This window comes from Quercus robur, chromosome 3, assembly GCF_932294415.1.
Source record: "Quercus robur chromosome 3, dhQueRobu3.1, whole genome shotgun sequence".
Classification (NCBI taxonomy): domain Eukaryota; kingdom Viridiplantae; phylum Streptophyta; class Magnoliopsida; order Fagales; family Fagaceae; genus Quercus; species Quercus robur.
Window position 1 is genome coordinate 3,128,752 of NC_065536.1, and position 15,991 is coordinate 3,144,742.

General features: G+C 33.8%; 1 protein-coding gene across 3 annotated transcripts; it reads right to left on the minus strand.

The window, feature by feature from the left end:
- Positions 1 to 127: 127 nt before the first annotated feature.
- LOC126716714 (pleiotropic drug resistance protein 3-like) lies at positions 128 to 15,542 on the minus strand. 3 transcript variants are annotated; one of them, XM_050417658.1, is made up of 25 exons: positions 15,229 to 15,542; positions 12,149 to 12,511; positions 11,730 to 11,853; positions 10,945 to 11,030; positions 10,190 to 10,274; positions 9,085 to 9,244; positions 8,898 to 8,974; positions 7,705 to 7,758; positions 7,511 to 7,601; positions 7,093 to 7,394; positions 6,725 to 7,006; positions 6,289 to 6,560; positions 5,860 to 6,020; positions 5,666 to 5,769; positions 4,750 to 4,903; positions 4,520 to 4,657; positions 4,317 to 4,390; positions 3,883 to 4,215; positions 3,497 to 3,787; positions 3,083 to 3,166; positions 2,824 to 2,957; positions 1,728 to 1,955; positions 1,305 to 1,476; positions 702 to 956; positions 128 to 598 (listed from the first exon to the last, which is right to left on the minus strand). In XM_050417658.1, exons 2-25 carry the CDS (start codon positions 12,385 to 12,387, stop codon positions 332 to 334), a joined length of 4,167 nt encoding a protein of 1,388 aa, XP_050273615.1. In that variant the 5' UTR covers positions 12,388 to 12,511; positions 15,229 to 15,542; the 3' UTR covers positions 128 to 331. The 3 variants fall into 3 exon arrangements, with proteins under 3 accessions (XP_050273615.1, XP_050273613.1, XP_050273614.1); XM_050417656.1 differs by having other exon boundaries at positions 6,289 to 6,602; XM_050417657.1 differs by lacking the exon at positions 15,229 to 15,542 and adding an exon at positions 12,858 to 12,959 and having other exon boundaries at positions 6,289 to 6,602.
- Between the last annotated feature and the right edge of the window lie 449 nt (positions 15,543 to 15,991).

The window sequence follows — 15,991 nt, forward strand, 5'->3', positions numbered from 1 at the left end:
TTTTACCGAAACACAGTTGCAATTCCACAGTTAAAATCTTAGTAAACAAGTTGCAATTCCACCGAAACACAGTTTGTATAGGTGCAACATCTTGGCAAGGCAATTCATACACGGTGCTAGTTGTAAATTCTTGATTTAACAAAGCTTGATAGCTTCTAATGTATAAATCTCATACAAACATAAGTTTAACTTGTTCAATTACAATAGATCTTAAAAAAACACAACAAATTTACATAGCATCATTGATTACTTAAATGATCGGCACATTAGTTACAAGAAGGATTGTTGACTGTGTACAACGTCTCCATCCTCCACAGGAACAATAAAAAATTTACCTACGCTGAAAGTTTAACTGTGCTATAAAATATGCAAACAAGGAAGCAAAAACAAGGGGGTATGCAATGAGAACAATCGCCACAAGAGGTAATTGATCATGGTGAAACCCAAAGTAATCTTTTAAGAAGGCCACAACAGTTTTGGTTTCTCCAAATACCATGATGTCTTTATTTATATCTCCATACATTGAAGTAAGCAATCCATTTAGCGACCAAGATGTAGGAGTCAGATAATACAACCAGATCCACCATTTTGGAATTTGCTGCAAGGGTAGTACAACATAATTGGTTCAACTATATATTCATAAGTTTTTACAATCACACATACACTATGGCCTAAATGGAGACAGAGTTTGGCAACCTTACCGGTCCAGGAATCAAAAAACCAGCAAAAAGGTTGAATGTTGTGTAGAATCCCGAAGACAAAATTGTAGCTACCATGTAGTTTGGTGTGAATGAAACAAGTAGCATTCCAAGATAATTGTAGTACAGCAAGGAACAAAATGTGACATAGAAGTACCAGGAAACCTTATAAGCTGACCCATAATATCCAATCATTGGATATATGATCATCACGAATATGACAGTTTCAATGAAGAGATAGGGAACTTCCACTATCACCTACAAAATTATTATCCATCACTTTATAAGCTGAAAAAAAGGAAAAACAAGTGGCCCTATCAATATCTTAACTTTGTCTCTCTCTCTCTCTCTCCTTCCTTTTTTGGATCAATGGTGATAGTATCCTACACAAGTGGCATTAACCAGTAGAACATATACAGCAAAGAGGTCATAAATTTCTCATGAACATGTTTGTTAAACAGCCCCATATTCCACTGGGTATTCATGTTGTCACTGTCAAAGATCTAGCAAGATTCATCACACATAAAAATGACTTCATTTTAGTTTACAAATAATATCTTGAAATCAAATCTACACTAAATTCAACCAGTTTCAAAAAAAATATACCTGTGCAAGTGAATAAGCCCATGAAGAGTACATCCCTGCAAATTTTTCCCGATACATAACAGTTCGCTCTGTAGCAACATATGGTAGGACTTTTGTGCAGTTACTTATGCCCAAGAAGATCACAGCTGAGTACATTGCCCCAAATATATTGAATACATTCTGCTGGTTATTTCTGTAAGTAAAATAATAGTCAAGTCTTTTATCATGTAGAGAAATTTATATATTTTACAGATGTAATCTATCTTAAGCAAAGTGAAGATCTACGATTGTAAGAATCACGTTTAACAAACTTCATAAGTGGCACTCTCATTGTAGTCTCACACTACAAATTCAATTTGTCCAAAGTCACTATTACTAGTAGTTATCTCATGCTGTAAACATTTTTCTAAAGAGAGTGGAAAACTTAAACATATTAAAACTTACATTTTTTTTCCTTGGTTCCAATATAGTACCCCAAAAATTAAAGCTGATATAAGTGCAAATAAGATACGCATCAAGTTGTATGCAGGGCTCCTCCAATAAGCCAAATGCTGTTTCCATAGGCAAGATTTGAATTGTCCCCAACCATTTTGTGAAAAGAGGGTAGGAAAATACAGATCTCTTGAACCAGGAGGTGGACTACTCAACTGCCTTACAAGCTCCTTGTTTTTTCTGCAAATGGGATAATAGTAGGAGTCACATTCGAAGTTTTAAAAATGCCAATACATGTCAAATGTAGATCATTCATCTTAAGGACACTATTTTACTTCACAGTGACACAATAGATGGCTTTAAGAGAGATTAGCACAATCTTGATACCTTCTAACCTACATCCAGACACATACACATAAACAGAGAGAGAGAGAGAGAGAGAGAGAGAGAGAGCTTTCTAAGCTCCGTTACATTTGAACGCTAATTAAGTGAATGAATAAGTTGAGTTTGAAATGCTCTGCATGGCCAGAGTAGAAGGTTGTAAATCAAATAAAGATTTTTTACTGATATCTCACACACATTGATTTGGCTCAAAATAATCAACCTAAGGCAAAGTTTCTACTTGGAATTCAGCAAAAAGCTTTTTAGGAATAGTTTACACTAAATTCACCTGCAATCTAGTCATCATATGGCTACAACTCTGACATAGAAAAACCACCATAGCAGGTTGCATATTCTAATAACTCGAGATTTTGGAAAGAGAGAGATCCGTGTAATACAAATACAACATGTCCGTTCTAAACCCTGATCTGCCTCACAACAGATTGTTATATTTTCTATTTTATGCCATATACTTTTAGATCCCAATAATTGAATTTGTTCCCATTGAGGTCGCATAAGGAAGGAAAAATATAATACTGGGCCACCCAATGCTTTTCAGAACAGATGCCAAGCAAATTGTTTGCTTCTTTTGATCTTATTATCCAACATTAGGAATAAGTATGATAGAATTCAGCATCATCAAAGTTACTTTTGAAATAGAAACACATTATTTGACATTATGTGACATCAAAACCAATGACATTCGTAATTGAACTCAGCAACTCACTCGTATAAAGCAGATTCTCTGTATTTCAGAGCAAAATCTATGCCAAGTTTTGCTTCTGCAGATGTAGAAGTGACGTCTAACATCCATGCTGCCGGATTGTAATTATTTCTAATCTTTGGAACTCGAGGAATACTCTGTCAGAATATAAGTTGAGTAACAAGAAGATTTATCCACTTAACTAGATGAAGAAAATAGTATTACTAAAAGAAGATGAAAGAGGAAAATGCAGAGGATAAATATATTGTTACAGGAAACAGACCTCAAAATATTCTATAACGCTACTTGAATGCTCTCCAAGTTGTCCAGAGTAAATCAAGTGTCCACCAGTTTTTAGAAGAATTAACTGCAAAAGCAAGAGAAGCATCAGATAAATAACTCTTCAAGATACAATACTATCCGACACTAGGTCTCATATTCTCTTTTTGGGTATCAGGTTCGAATGGAGCTTATATAATTATAATCTGGTTGCTCCACAATGGGGTGCATTATTTTCTCCATTGTAGCCAAAAGTAAAACCTCTTAGGCCTTTATTTAGCTCTCCAGTACTTATGCATTTATTCCTAAGATTAATAGCACTCCTAGAAGCAATGGAGCACCGCTTCTTGTTTTCAAAAGTAAATTCTATTTACAATTTTAATTTTAAAATGTTCAAAAAATAGTATTTTTTTTTTACCTCATCAAATGCTTCAAATAGGTCAATACTTGGTTGGTGGATGGTACAAACAATTGTTCTTCCCGTATCAGCTGCATTCTTCACAGCTCGCATGACAATTGCAGCTGCTCTTGCATCCAATCCAGTTGTTGGTTCATCCATGAAGATAATAGAGGGGTTTGCAACAAGCTCCACAGCTATTGTAAGCCGCTTGCGCTGCTCATTTGATAGACCAGTAACGCCAGGTATGCCTACTAAAGCATCCTTTATTCCATCAAGCTCAATGGTCTCCAGGACTTCATTTACAAATTCCTGCAAGACATGCCACAGCAGATCTGACAAATTATTATCTCAATGACGAATATAAAACAAAATCTTTGATTGATGTCAATGCCTGGAGAACTTACAGCTTTAGTTTTTGCGTCTATCTGAGGAGACAGTCGTAGCCAAGCAGAAAATATCACTGATTCTTCAACTGTGATTTGAGGAGAATGTATATCTGTTTGTTCACAATAACCTGACACCCTAGCAAATGTTTCTTGGACCTTGGGATACCCTCCAATCTTTATTTGCCCTTCAATATAGCCACTAGTCTTTCTTCCTGCTAGGACATCTAGAAGAGTTGTTTTCCCAGCTCCACTGACACCCATCAATGCTGTAAGAACGCCAGGCCTCAATGCACCCATAATATCAGAAAGAATTTGGAGTTTTTTGTTGGTGAATCCATTTTCTCTCATTTCCTGGGAGCCAAAAATAAAAGATAAAGACAGGAATTAACATAATAGTGCACAGCTATAATTATAGCAACCACCAGAAACTTATACGAAGTTAATTGTGATACCAAGGGGGTGTCAACATAGTACTGCACATCTTGAAACGCTACTGTTAAGGGTGTAAAAGGTAAGACCATCCTACCTGTTAATTAAGACAGGAAACTCATTAAAACACTGGGGAAATATTGCCAAACCTTAATTTGGTTCAATACTAGTCTGTGGAGAGGTATGATCTGAAGAATAAGCAGAAGAACAATAAAATTGATAAAACCTTTCTTTGGTTCAATACTAGTCAGTGGAGGAGAATTTCTAGACTTTTTGTCCTGATGGGTACCATCATGTGAATCTTCACTTCCTCGTATTTCGGAAAGCTTTTCATGTGAGATAATAGCACGAGATGATCCAGGAGCTGAATGTTTATTAAATGAGGATGAATTAACATCTAGCTATTGTTTCACTGCTGTTTAAGTTAAAATATAATAAAAATTAAGACAAACTTACACTTCAAGAAGCTTAAGGCCAAGATGTATCCAATGTTGAATACTATTGTGAATCCAAACAGGGCACCCAGTGATATCCAATAAAGATATCCGTCAAAGTTTAACCCTCGGCTTTTAAGTATTTCTTGCCCTATCGTAGTGTTTGTGGAAAGCATCTACAGGCAAGAAAGGAAATTAAACTTAGTAGGTAAGACCATCTATTTACTCAGGATGTTAATGTCAAAGTTAATTATGGAAATGGCAGACAATTAGAAGGTTTATAGCAGGATTATTGGTGCACATGCCTCACATCTGAAATTAGTGGCATAGTAGCTAGTATAAGCACATAATCTGTAGTCTACAAGGTTTGGTTGTAATTGAAGTATTCACTACTTTAGTTGCTAGTGTATAAGGCCAGCTAAGATTTGTTACAATAAATAAGTGATATTACAAGAAAATCTATTGAACTTTCAGTGCTTTAGAAGTAATGAAGCCCCAATACAACATTATGACTTACTGGCTAATATTCTAAAAGAAGGCAAAAGTGAGTGGAAGTAATTAGTGAAGAAGTATTTTTGAATTTGCATAAGGTAACAAAAAATTGGCTAAGATTAGAAGAGGCAGAAGTGGGTGGATGGAGATAGTGAAGAAGGATTTGAATTTCCACACTCCAAGAAAGGTCTGGCCCATCAACTTTATATGTTGTAACAGGAAATAAGATTTATATAGTTGGGACAAAAGTTTGAGATTCAAATTAAAATAACATACGTAAATAAAGACACTAATAATTAGTGAGGACATTTGAGAATTTATCTGATTGGATTTCATTGTTGATCTCTTTGGAAGAGCCATAAAATCACTAGGTCTGCCCCTTGTTCTTGAGCAGTTGTATCAGCATAAAATAGACTGCATTTTTTAGTATGCAATGAGAGACTCACCTTTTGCCATCGTGGGGCAAGAAATTCATTCAAAGAAAGGCCTATTTCTCCATATGTCAGGGGAGAAACCCAGAAACCCCACTTCAACCAAACAGGCATAGAAGCTGAAACAAGAAGCTGAAACAAAAATCACAGCTGATCCTCTCAACTGGTTATATTAGAATGAGATTGGAGAAGAGGTATGATAACCTTACGTTGAGTGATAATGAAGCCACCAAATACAAACTGTAAAAATACTGCCAAACTACCAGCAGTCATGGCAGAAGTATGAGTCCGGAAGACTGCAGCCACGAAACGAAACATCGATAATGAAGATAAGTGCACCGCAAAAAGAAGAATGAACTGGCAGAAGAACCTGAAAACAAAGAAAATTATTAGAGTCATAACAAAAAGAAACTGAGTCTGCTTCTGCTTCTGCACTTACATTCCAAATTTTGGACAGCTATATAAATTAAAGGCCAACTTCATTTATTTTTACTAGACAAGAAAGATAAAGTAAACATTGATTTCTATAAAAAAAAAAAAAAAGGAGATAAAAATCTTTAAAACAAGAACACTAATTGATGAACCAAAAATACGGGGAAATGCACAATTAAATTTACAAATTTTCATGTCAAGTTCACCTTTTGGCCTCAGGACTATATCCAATTACATAATAAGTAAGAGATGTCCAAACTAGAGATTCCACAAATGAAAGTGGAACCTTTAAAACACTTGCTGGGATTGCATATGCCCAAGCTGGGTAAAAACAGAATTCTTTTTGTTTGTAGAATACTTCAAGCCTTTGAAGAGTCATGGCCAACTCTGGAAGTCCGTCAACAAGAAGTATGTTAAGAGAATAAAACAGGGCACCCATATAGTAATTTGCATGAAGAACATCAATATCCATCTGAGTCTGTAAAAATACAGTCATTGTGATACATGCAATGACAAAAAGCTGCAGATAGAAGAGACCAAAGCGAGTTTCAGATTTGCAGGGCCTTTGACAAAGGAAATAAAGAACATGACTGCAATGTGAAGAATGAGAATCGGTTTTAATACAAAAGTACATTTCCTAACCTGAGTTGTTTTGAAGATATATATGAAAGAATTCCTTTTCATGAGAAGAAGCTCCCTTGATGCACATGCTCTAAAAAGTTCCCATTTAGAAAGAGAATACACACTAAAGGAAAGAGCGTCCTTATGGCTTTGGGATTTATCATATGGCTCCGAGAGCTCCTCATCTAGCTTCTTTCCATAAGGAGATTCCTTGAACTTCCTAGAGAACATATCAACTGAAACATAACTGTAAGGTACTTCCATGTGATACCAGTACTGTGCTTGATCTTTTCTAGAGATAACCTGCATAAAGATAGGACAAAGTTGTTCTTTTAAAGAAACAAAAGCTTATAAAAAGAAAAACAAATATAAGGCTTTTATGCACTTACCTCTTGGACAAAATCAGCAATCCCTTTCCTCTCAGGACACCTAAAACCCCAATCCTCAAAATATTCTAGAACATGATCACGTGGACCATGATACACAATCTTCCCTTCTGACATTAAAATAAGGTCATCAAAAAGATCAAAGGTTTCTGGTGCTGGCTGAAGAAGTGAAACCAGTACAGTAGCATCTGTGATATGCGCCATCTGCTGAAGACAAGTAACAATTTGAAATGCAGTGGAACTGTCTAAACCATTCGTTATTTCATCCATAAACAGGGCTTTTGTAGGACCTACAATCATCTCCCCTGCCAGATTTTAATTTAATTCCTTGTGGTCAAAATTGTAAGCTGAAATTGGGATTTAGCTATCTCAGTAACACTAGTAAATAACTGAACAACTATCATTCTATTATTCAAACTACCTGTAGTCAATCTTTTTTTCTGACCACCAGAGATACCTCTCCTCATGGCATTTCCAACTAGAGTGTCAGCGCAGATATCAAGTGCAAGAATCTGAGAAGCCAAGGCAGCAATACACATAAACTGGTAAGGCATTCATCCGTATAGGAATTACAAGATACAAGCTTTTCTTTCAGCTTAGTTAAAAGAGAGTGACCTTTAATATGTAATCTGTTTGAAGGGTTCCTTTTAGTCCTTTGACAGAAATTGCCTGTCCGAGAAAATGGTAAGATTAATATAGCAAAATATAACTTATGAATACCATCAAGAGGTAGGAACAAAAGAATATCATAGAATGACATGACTGTGGTGCACAATGCTTTCAATGAACTCGCATAATAATTATTGTACCTAAAGATATTAGAGTTTTGTAACTTCAATCAATAGCTGCACTAACTTTACTATGCCACATTGCTTTACTTTGACTTGCATGATAATGCACACGTAGAACCTAGGATTGCAATGTTACATGTTCTAATAAAGGAACATGTTCAATTACATGGTGTGCACTATCAAATTTGCAAACAAGGAGTATGTTGAAACAAAGAGACAGAGAAATTACAGAATAAAACTATTATGAAAGAATCTGCATATTCTCTGTATTTCTGTATGTATTGGTACTGATCAAGGAAGCATATATATAAATATGCTAAAGTACCTTTGAGGATCTCTTGATTGGACTAAAATTAAGGACAAGTAATGTTCCTAAATTTTAGTTACAACCAAGGGCTAACATGTGCCAAATAAGATACGCCAATAACATGTGCTAAATATGATAATATGATAATTGAGTCTATACACTAACATCTCGCCCCATACTCGAGGTGGTTTGAAGGAAGCCGTCTTTAGTTTGAAGATGCGAATTGGATGATCAAACTCTTACACATTGCTATGTCTTTTGCTATGGCTATGATTCTTTCCATGTACAGCAGAGAATTTCCTCAGAGTAAGGGGATTCAGCCTCAAGGATTCCATCAATACTTTTTGACATTATCAGAAGTTTTTTTTTTTTTTTTTTCAATTTCACAAAATATTTATCTAATGGATTTGGGTGGGATTTGATTCCATTTTTTTTCCCTTTTGCTAATTTTCTAGTTGGGTGAGGAGGGATTTGAATCTTGGATGTCTTCGTTGGAAACACCAGAAAGTGTCAATTGAGCTACAAGGCCCATGACCATGTTTGTTGATCAAAACAAAGGGATGTATTTTGACCTTATTAATTTCTCACATAGCCAAAGCACTCGGCATGTCCCCTTCATACATATAAAGAACAGTATTTGAATGATGCTATAGAAGTACAGATAAGTTCACAAACATGAAGGAAAAGAAGACTAGAGATGCAATAGTTACCTTCATGTAAGTGTCTATGTCTGGATCTGGAACAACTCCAGCTTCCTTCTCCCTTTCACTGACCTCCACCATAACCTCTTCATTAGGCCAAAAAAAGTATTATTATTATTATCATCATCATTGTTATGAATTGATAGGGAATCTATAACTGAATCATCTTTAAGGAGAACCTCTAAGGAAAAGTTACCTGCTCGGCTTCCAACACCTTGACAACGTGCTGAAAAATCCAGTATTTCCCTCACAGTCATCTCATGAATGTTGAGGTCATTTTGGCTAATATAGGATGAAGTCTTTTGGGGAACAAACTCTTCTAGCTTGTATCCATTGTAAGAAATTTCCCCAGTAATCTTTTAGAGAAAAGGAGACAGAGGCATAATACAACACTTACATTACACACTGAAGTATTTGTCTCACATATTTTAATTGTTAACACAAGGACATAGGTATAATTTAAAAGTTCTTCTATGGCCACAACAAAATCTTACAATATTTTCACAAGCAGCTAAGGGGTCAGTTCGCTATAAGTTGGTATAGCATATAGACTCTGATATTTCAGTTTTATATGTTAGCATATATTAGGAAATTACTATAATATTTTTTATCTCTCACTCTTAATCCCAACCAAATTTTGAGAATTCCTTCTAGGAAGTATTTTTTACCAGAGCATACCAAAAATTAGCTGAAAACCCTTCTCACACTCTGCTAGAAAGTTCTTCCAACCAAGCCAATGGCCTATGCCTTCGCTCACTTGAACATGTTGGCAACTCCAGGCCACTGGTGTAGCCATCCTCTGAACATAATAGTTGTCCTCTGGTCTACATGGACATGGTTTCCTTCATGAGCGTATATTCCAAATTCAAGTTGTCTTCAAGTTTACACTTGATTTTGATGGGGATGTTAGAATAAATTACCATAAATACATAAGCCATGATGTATAACACCATAGGTTATTGTGGTTTTGTAATGCATTGGATTATTGTGGTTTAGGCTTACTATATTAAGTCTAATCTATTTTTATATAAACCCTGCATTAAATATTGTAACATATAGTTCAATATAGCAAAGATGTGACTCATTGTCTTTCCGCCGTAGACATAGGCCATCAAGCCGAACTATGTTAATAGATTCTCTTATTTCTACTTTCTCTTTTTATGTGTTTTATTTAATTCTTTCTATTTTAACATTATAAATTTAAATTGTTAAGATCTACATAGGTATTGCTTTGAGCTTGTCTTGATCTTTTCTATAGTGATCTTTGGTAATTTGCATTGCAATTATTGTGAGTGTGAAACCTTGAGAGATTGGTTTAGATTCCCTGATAGAGCCTTTAAAAGGGTGGTCTTCCCACAACCCGGGGGACCAAGCAGTAGAGTTATCCTGCAAGAAAGGTAAGGCCATGTAAACACATTTCTAGCCTCATTAAAGCACATTTTTTAGTTCTCTCTATTGTTTAAAAAAAAAAATCATTGAAGCTAGGAACACAACAAAAATTGTAGTGAAATTGTAGAATTCTAGTATAATTTGGGAATGTTGTAAAATTATAGTGAATTTTTAATGTGCCCTTAAACAGACTAAAAAAAAAAAACTTCCGAGCATATAGTATGAAAATGTATTACAGATTCTAGTAAGTATTTCAATGTGAAGGGACAATATTCCCCACTCCAAAGCATTATAAATTTATGTATAGAGGTATTGTATCAATGAAGATTTCATAAAAATGGGATAGCACTAGGTAATAAGAAATCACAGTATAATATCTTTTCCAACTGAAAAGTCTGTACTAAATAAGCACCTCCAATGAATAAAGCATGACTACTCAATTACATGTCCCTCACATATCTAAAAAATATACTACGAGTCCTCAAAATTTCCTTAATAGACCAATCTAAATCATACAAAGGTTTTTTTTTTTCTTAATAAAATTTCAGTATATGATACCACTTAGAAGTATCCTGCAAGAAAGATGCCATTTAAAGAAGATATAAAGACAGACCAACAAAGTGAGGAACTCAATTTCAATTATTTTTGTATATAGGCTATAGCTTACCTTCCTGGCTTTATGTTACCACTAACGTCATTGATGATGCTTATCTTGGTTTGACTTGACTTTGAACCTGGCAGCTTAGTGAATACCTGTTAAGAAAGAAAGAAGACAACCTTGATTTTCCAACATTCATACATGTTATATAATAAGTTGATAACTGTAGCATATTTTTATTTTAGATAAAATAAATAAACTATTCATAAATTGTAGGTTATACAATTCAGCAAGATTCAGAAAACCTAGGTTACTTCTTGGTTATTGATGCAGAATGAAAAGTGTAAAGGTGTTTGATATCATTCTAGTTAGATGTAAACCATTAAATCTATAAGGAACTTCTTGTAGTCTCAAGAAAAAAACTCTAGTATCGATCAGAAATAAAGAGCCATATTTTTATATTAAATTATTGAAAACAAATTGTTATTTTTGTTTTACAAATTGTAAGCCTATATAAAGGCTCCTAAAAACTTTATTTTTAAGTAAAAATATTTCAAAATAGACATGATTCTAATTTGATAAGGAAAACCTTAAAATCACCTAAAATCAAGAAAATAGAATCCTAAAATTATGAAAATTACATAAAAGTATGAAAATATAACAAATGACAAAAATTAATCCCATTTTCTTTGCTCTAAGATGGTCATACTGAGACACAAACATGCATGTGTATATGCATATTTATACCCCATGATGCCTTTTATTTTTATTTTTTGTTTTTCAAAACTTCTATCTCAAAGCTAAAAATCCATAAATCTAACTCTGAATTACTCTCCAAAAATGAAAATACTTACAGAGAGTACGCTTTTAAGAGAATTCCATAGTGTTGGAAGGGGCTTGCCGTGAACCACCTCACATTCAGCCTCCACATGCAAATTTTTGTATCTAACCTCCACAGTGGGCAATTTTACACCAACACTGTAAAAACAATTCATTTTTTGGTAAGCTTCAAAAAAAAAAAAAATTCAGACAAATGAACTGTTCATTATGCATGGAAAAAATCACTAACTCGTTGAGCAATGAAAAAGATAGCAAGAGCAATGAACAGCAACATGGTATGTGAATTCAATTCTAGCATGCAAGCTTTTGCTTCTCTATGTATGACTTTGTTGCTATGACATCAATTCCATTCAAATTGATTCTACATACATATGTTGCTTGTATATACTTAGGCATGATTTTTACAAGAAAAAAAAGTGAGTAAAAGAATTACTTGTCTATCCTGTTTTTTATTTTTCTCAACAAGTGAAGGTTGTCATGCTCAATGTGCTTAATGAGCTTCTCTATGAAGAGATGGCGTTCTTGAGCTCCAAGCTTGGTAACATCTATCACCCTTTTTCCTTTATTTTCAGTACCACCAACATCACCATTATTGTCAAATAAGGATGATCTCAGCCGCTCAAATGTAGGCAATCTCTCAATTGCAGCCCACTGCAAGTCATATTCAGCCATCACCCTTTTTAGAACTCAATCCTCAACTTCTTTGGAAACTCGAGGTATGATGCTGAAAGATGATCTAATACTTCTTCCTAATCCTGCCAACTTACTTCTCAGTATCTATATATCTCATCTGTACCTGTTACGAACACACGTCAGTAAAAGTCCAACATAGAAAATACTAAAGAAGTTAAGGAATTAATATAGCATAATTGGGTCCAGACTTATGTTTTTGGGTTAAATGATATTTTTATATTTCATATTAAGGTTTCAATTGGAATCTCTCCAAGGTGCTATCTTCATGCAATTTGGCTACTCTATTTGCATATCTTATAACGTGTGATAAGCAACCTTGGAAGCTGGTGTTGGCGTGTTGCTATCAATGAGAGGTCAGTTTTTATAATCGCAACTAGATGAGTGATTCATGTTTGCAGTGGAAGTCAAATGTAAAAGGAACCTATGTGGCTATGAATGCCAGAACGAACCATCACGATTGCTTTGGATAATTGGATCATCTTTTCTGGCTCTCCATGTCTTCATGTGAATGTTTCTAGTGAATTATGATGGAAAGATGCAAAGAGTCAGACCAGAAAAGAAAGGAAAACTAGAAACAGAGCACCTCACGTACCTCTAGTTAGTGTTCAGCTTGGGTGTTTTTTATTTTTATTTTTTCCTGTGGAGGAGGTGGAGGAGAAAGAGCGAGAGAAAGGCAGAGAGAGAAAGTCAAATGAGAGAGAAAGTCAGATGTCAAACTTTTTTTGAGTTTTGAGATAGGTTTAGAAAATAATAAATGAAGGTAATTAATTAGGTACTAATTTTTTTTTTTTTTTGAAACAATACTAATCATAATATTTGTAATAATTATAGTTTTTTTTTAACGGTTGGATCTACTTAAATCCAATGGTTTAACCTATCTCATATATATATATATATATATATATATATATCTACAGTTTAATTTAGTAGGTAAATCAATTTAGTAGGTAAATCATGGTTATTGTAGAGATTGCTGTAATTATAAACTTAAAAAACATAATGGTTTTTAACTATGGATCATGCTAATGGGTGCTTTTAGGGTAATAGTTAACAATCTATTTTAGGAAAGTTTTGACATCACTTTTATGGAAAAATGAAAAAACTATCAAAACATTAGGATATGTTTGGTAACTGCTTTTTCCCTTTATTTTCTGTTTTCAAAAATAGTTTTCTATTTTTGAGACTAAAAAACTTGTTTGACAACCCAAAATAGACAGAAAACAAAAATTGTTCTCAAAATTCAATTTTTGAAGGAAACTAAAAACATGCAAAAGGCTGTTTTCAGTTTCTAATTTTTAAAAGTCAATGAAAAACGCATTTAATTTAATGAATCTGTCTCATTTAATGAGTTAGTTAGCATTAGAGTTCAAATCCTAGTAACAACATATTTTAGTATTTTCTTTTTTTGTTCTTCAAAAAACTATCTTTTTAATTTCAACTAACCAAACATGTTTTTTATTTTAAAAATACATGAAAATTGTTTTTTCTTTATATTCAGAAAAAAAAGTTTTTAAAAATAAAAAACAAAAACTGTTACCAAACATAACCTTATTTTTTTTCTTTTTTCTTTTCTCATAAAAGTTTTCTTTAAATCTATTGTTAACCATTCCCCTAAAGACATTCGTTAACATTTCCCTTTAAAGACATCCGTTAACATTTCCCTTTAACTAATAAGGTTGAATTTACTTCAAATAAAGTCATCCGTTAGCATTTCCCTTTAAAGACATCCGTTTTCAGGATCCTATCATGAAGTGCCCAAAAAGAAAACTACAGTACAAAATAAAAAAGTTCATTACTTTGTAACAATGGTGGAATGTCATTATTCTTATTGGTGGGTTGAAGAGAAAGGGTAAGTGTGAATTGATGTGTATCTCGTGGTGGATCATAGACTAGAGTTGGACCTCAAGCTTTTGAGACAGTGGATATCTCGAGACAACCCTATTGGGATTTACAAATATAAGAATCTATACATGGAATTAATTATAAGAGTCCGGTCAAGGAGTTTATAACGAGAGCATTTAAAAAAAGTTTTAATACTCAAATTATAATAATATATTTTTTCCATTTTGGGATTACCTTACAATTTTTATACCGGACTAAACATTAATTTGTTTTTTCTAGCTTTATGGATGCCCAATCCGAAGATTGGACAAATAAAGCTATCTCATCACTAAAAGCACAACTTCATGAACTACTCTTTGCTATTTTTTTTTTTTTTTTTTTAATGTATAACTTCATGAACTACTCGTAAAAACCAAGTAGCACACTTCGTATATCAAACAAAGCTTTTTCTTTCGGTTTTTCATGGGATTGATCTCATTTCCCTTTTTAAAAGTATCCTTTATCACCAAAAGTAAGCTCTCTCTTAACAAAAGCATTGATAAGCAAGAATGCCTCAAATAATTAAGAAGGGACATTTCTTTTTTCTTTTCTTCTTTTTTTTTTTTTTTGATAGGAAGTGGGGACGTTTCTTAATCTTAATTAGCCAACTTAAAAGTAAGACATTGTTTTCTCAAAAAAAGAAAAAAGAAAAAAGTTAGACATTGACAGTGAGACAAAAGTCATTATAATAATGCAACGTTAAGCATCAAACTTGGTCCCATGCATTAACTAAAGTCATATTTTCCAACGATTTGATAGAATTTCCATGTAAATAAATGTGTTTGAATGTGGATAAAGATTAAAAAAAACATATACACACAAATAGAACGGAGAAGAAATTTAGACTCTGAACTGAAGTTAGGAAATTTTGTGCACCTAAGAGGACTGTTTTCTTGCCAAAATCTATTCGAAAAAGAAGAAGAAGAAGAAAAGTTGTACCTTATATTTGGTTTCATGCACCTTTGTCAACTCTTTCAGTCTCCTGTGTAATCATATCAAACTTTCATTTCCAAGTATGGCTCGGGCTTTAGTTTCTTTCTACTATATCATGGATCAGCTTGGTTCAATCATTTCTTCAGAGTTCACGTTGTTTGCAGATGTTGAGGAGGAAATCCAAAAGCTTGAAAGCAAATTCCATAGTATTCAGACAGTGCTCAACGATGAAGAGAAAAGGTTTGTGAAGGAGGAAGCTGTGAAGGTTTGGTTCAAAAGACGTATCCTATGAGATTGACGACATGTTGGATGAGTCAGAGTACTACTAGCTAGCAACTGATAAAGAAGAGGAATCTATGGGCCCTCACCAACTTTAATTTCTCAAATCCTAATCATTTTCAGCATTGTGGTATTGCTATTTGTTCGTACAAAAGAGTTAATAAATGAAAGATTTAGTAATCATCCCACAGGAGAAGAAAGAATAGCCCTTATGTCATCTCTTTGCTAGGTATTGGAAAAATGACTCTTACAGAACCAGCCACAATGATCTTGAGGTAAAGGCGCACTTTGGAAAAAAATATTAATGGGTTTATGTTTTATAACCTTTTCTATCATAGCATTAGCATTGGGGTGTAAAAACCCCCTAGTTGCTATTTTATCAACCAAGACACTAAAATAGAGTATTACCCGGGAATGGATATGAAAATTTTTTTAGCATTTGGGAACAGTAAAGTTGTATATATACAAGTATACAATCCTATTGTTCATG

Excerpts from the sequence above, each read along its gene's own strand:
- LOC126716714 (XM_050417656.1), bottom strand. The coding sequence starts at position 12,387 with ATGGCTGAATATGACTTGCAGTGGGCTGCAATTGAGAGATTGCCTACA. Across the intron at positions 9,245-10,189 it reads ATCTAAACCAATCTCTCAAG|ATTACTGGGGAAATTTCTTA; the intron begins GTTTCACACTCA and ends TTTCTCTAAAAG. Across the intron at positions 1,956-2,823 it reads AGAGAATCTGCTTTATACGA|AAAAAACAAGGAGCTTGTAA; the intron begins GTGAGTTGCTGA and ends TCCCATTTGCAG.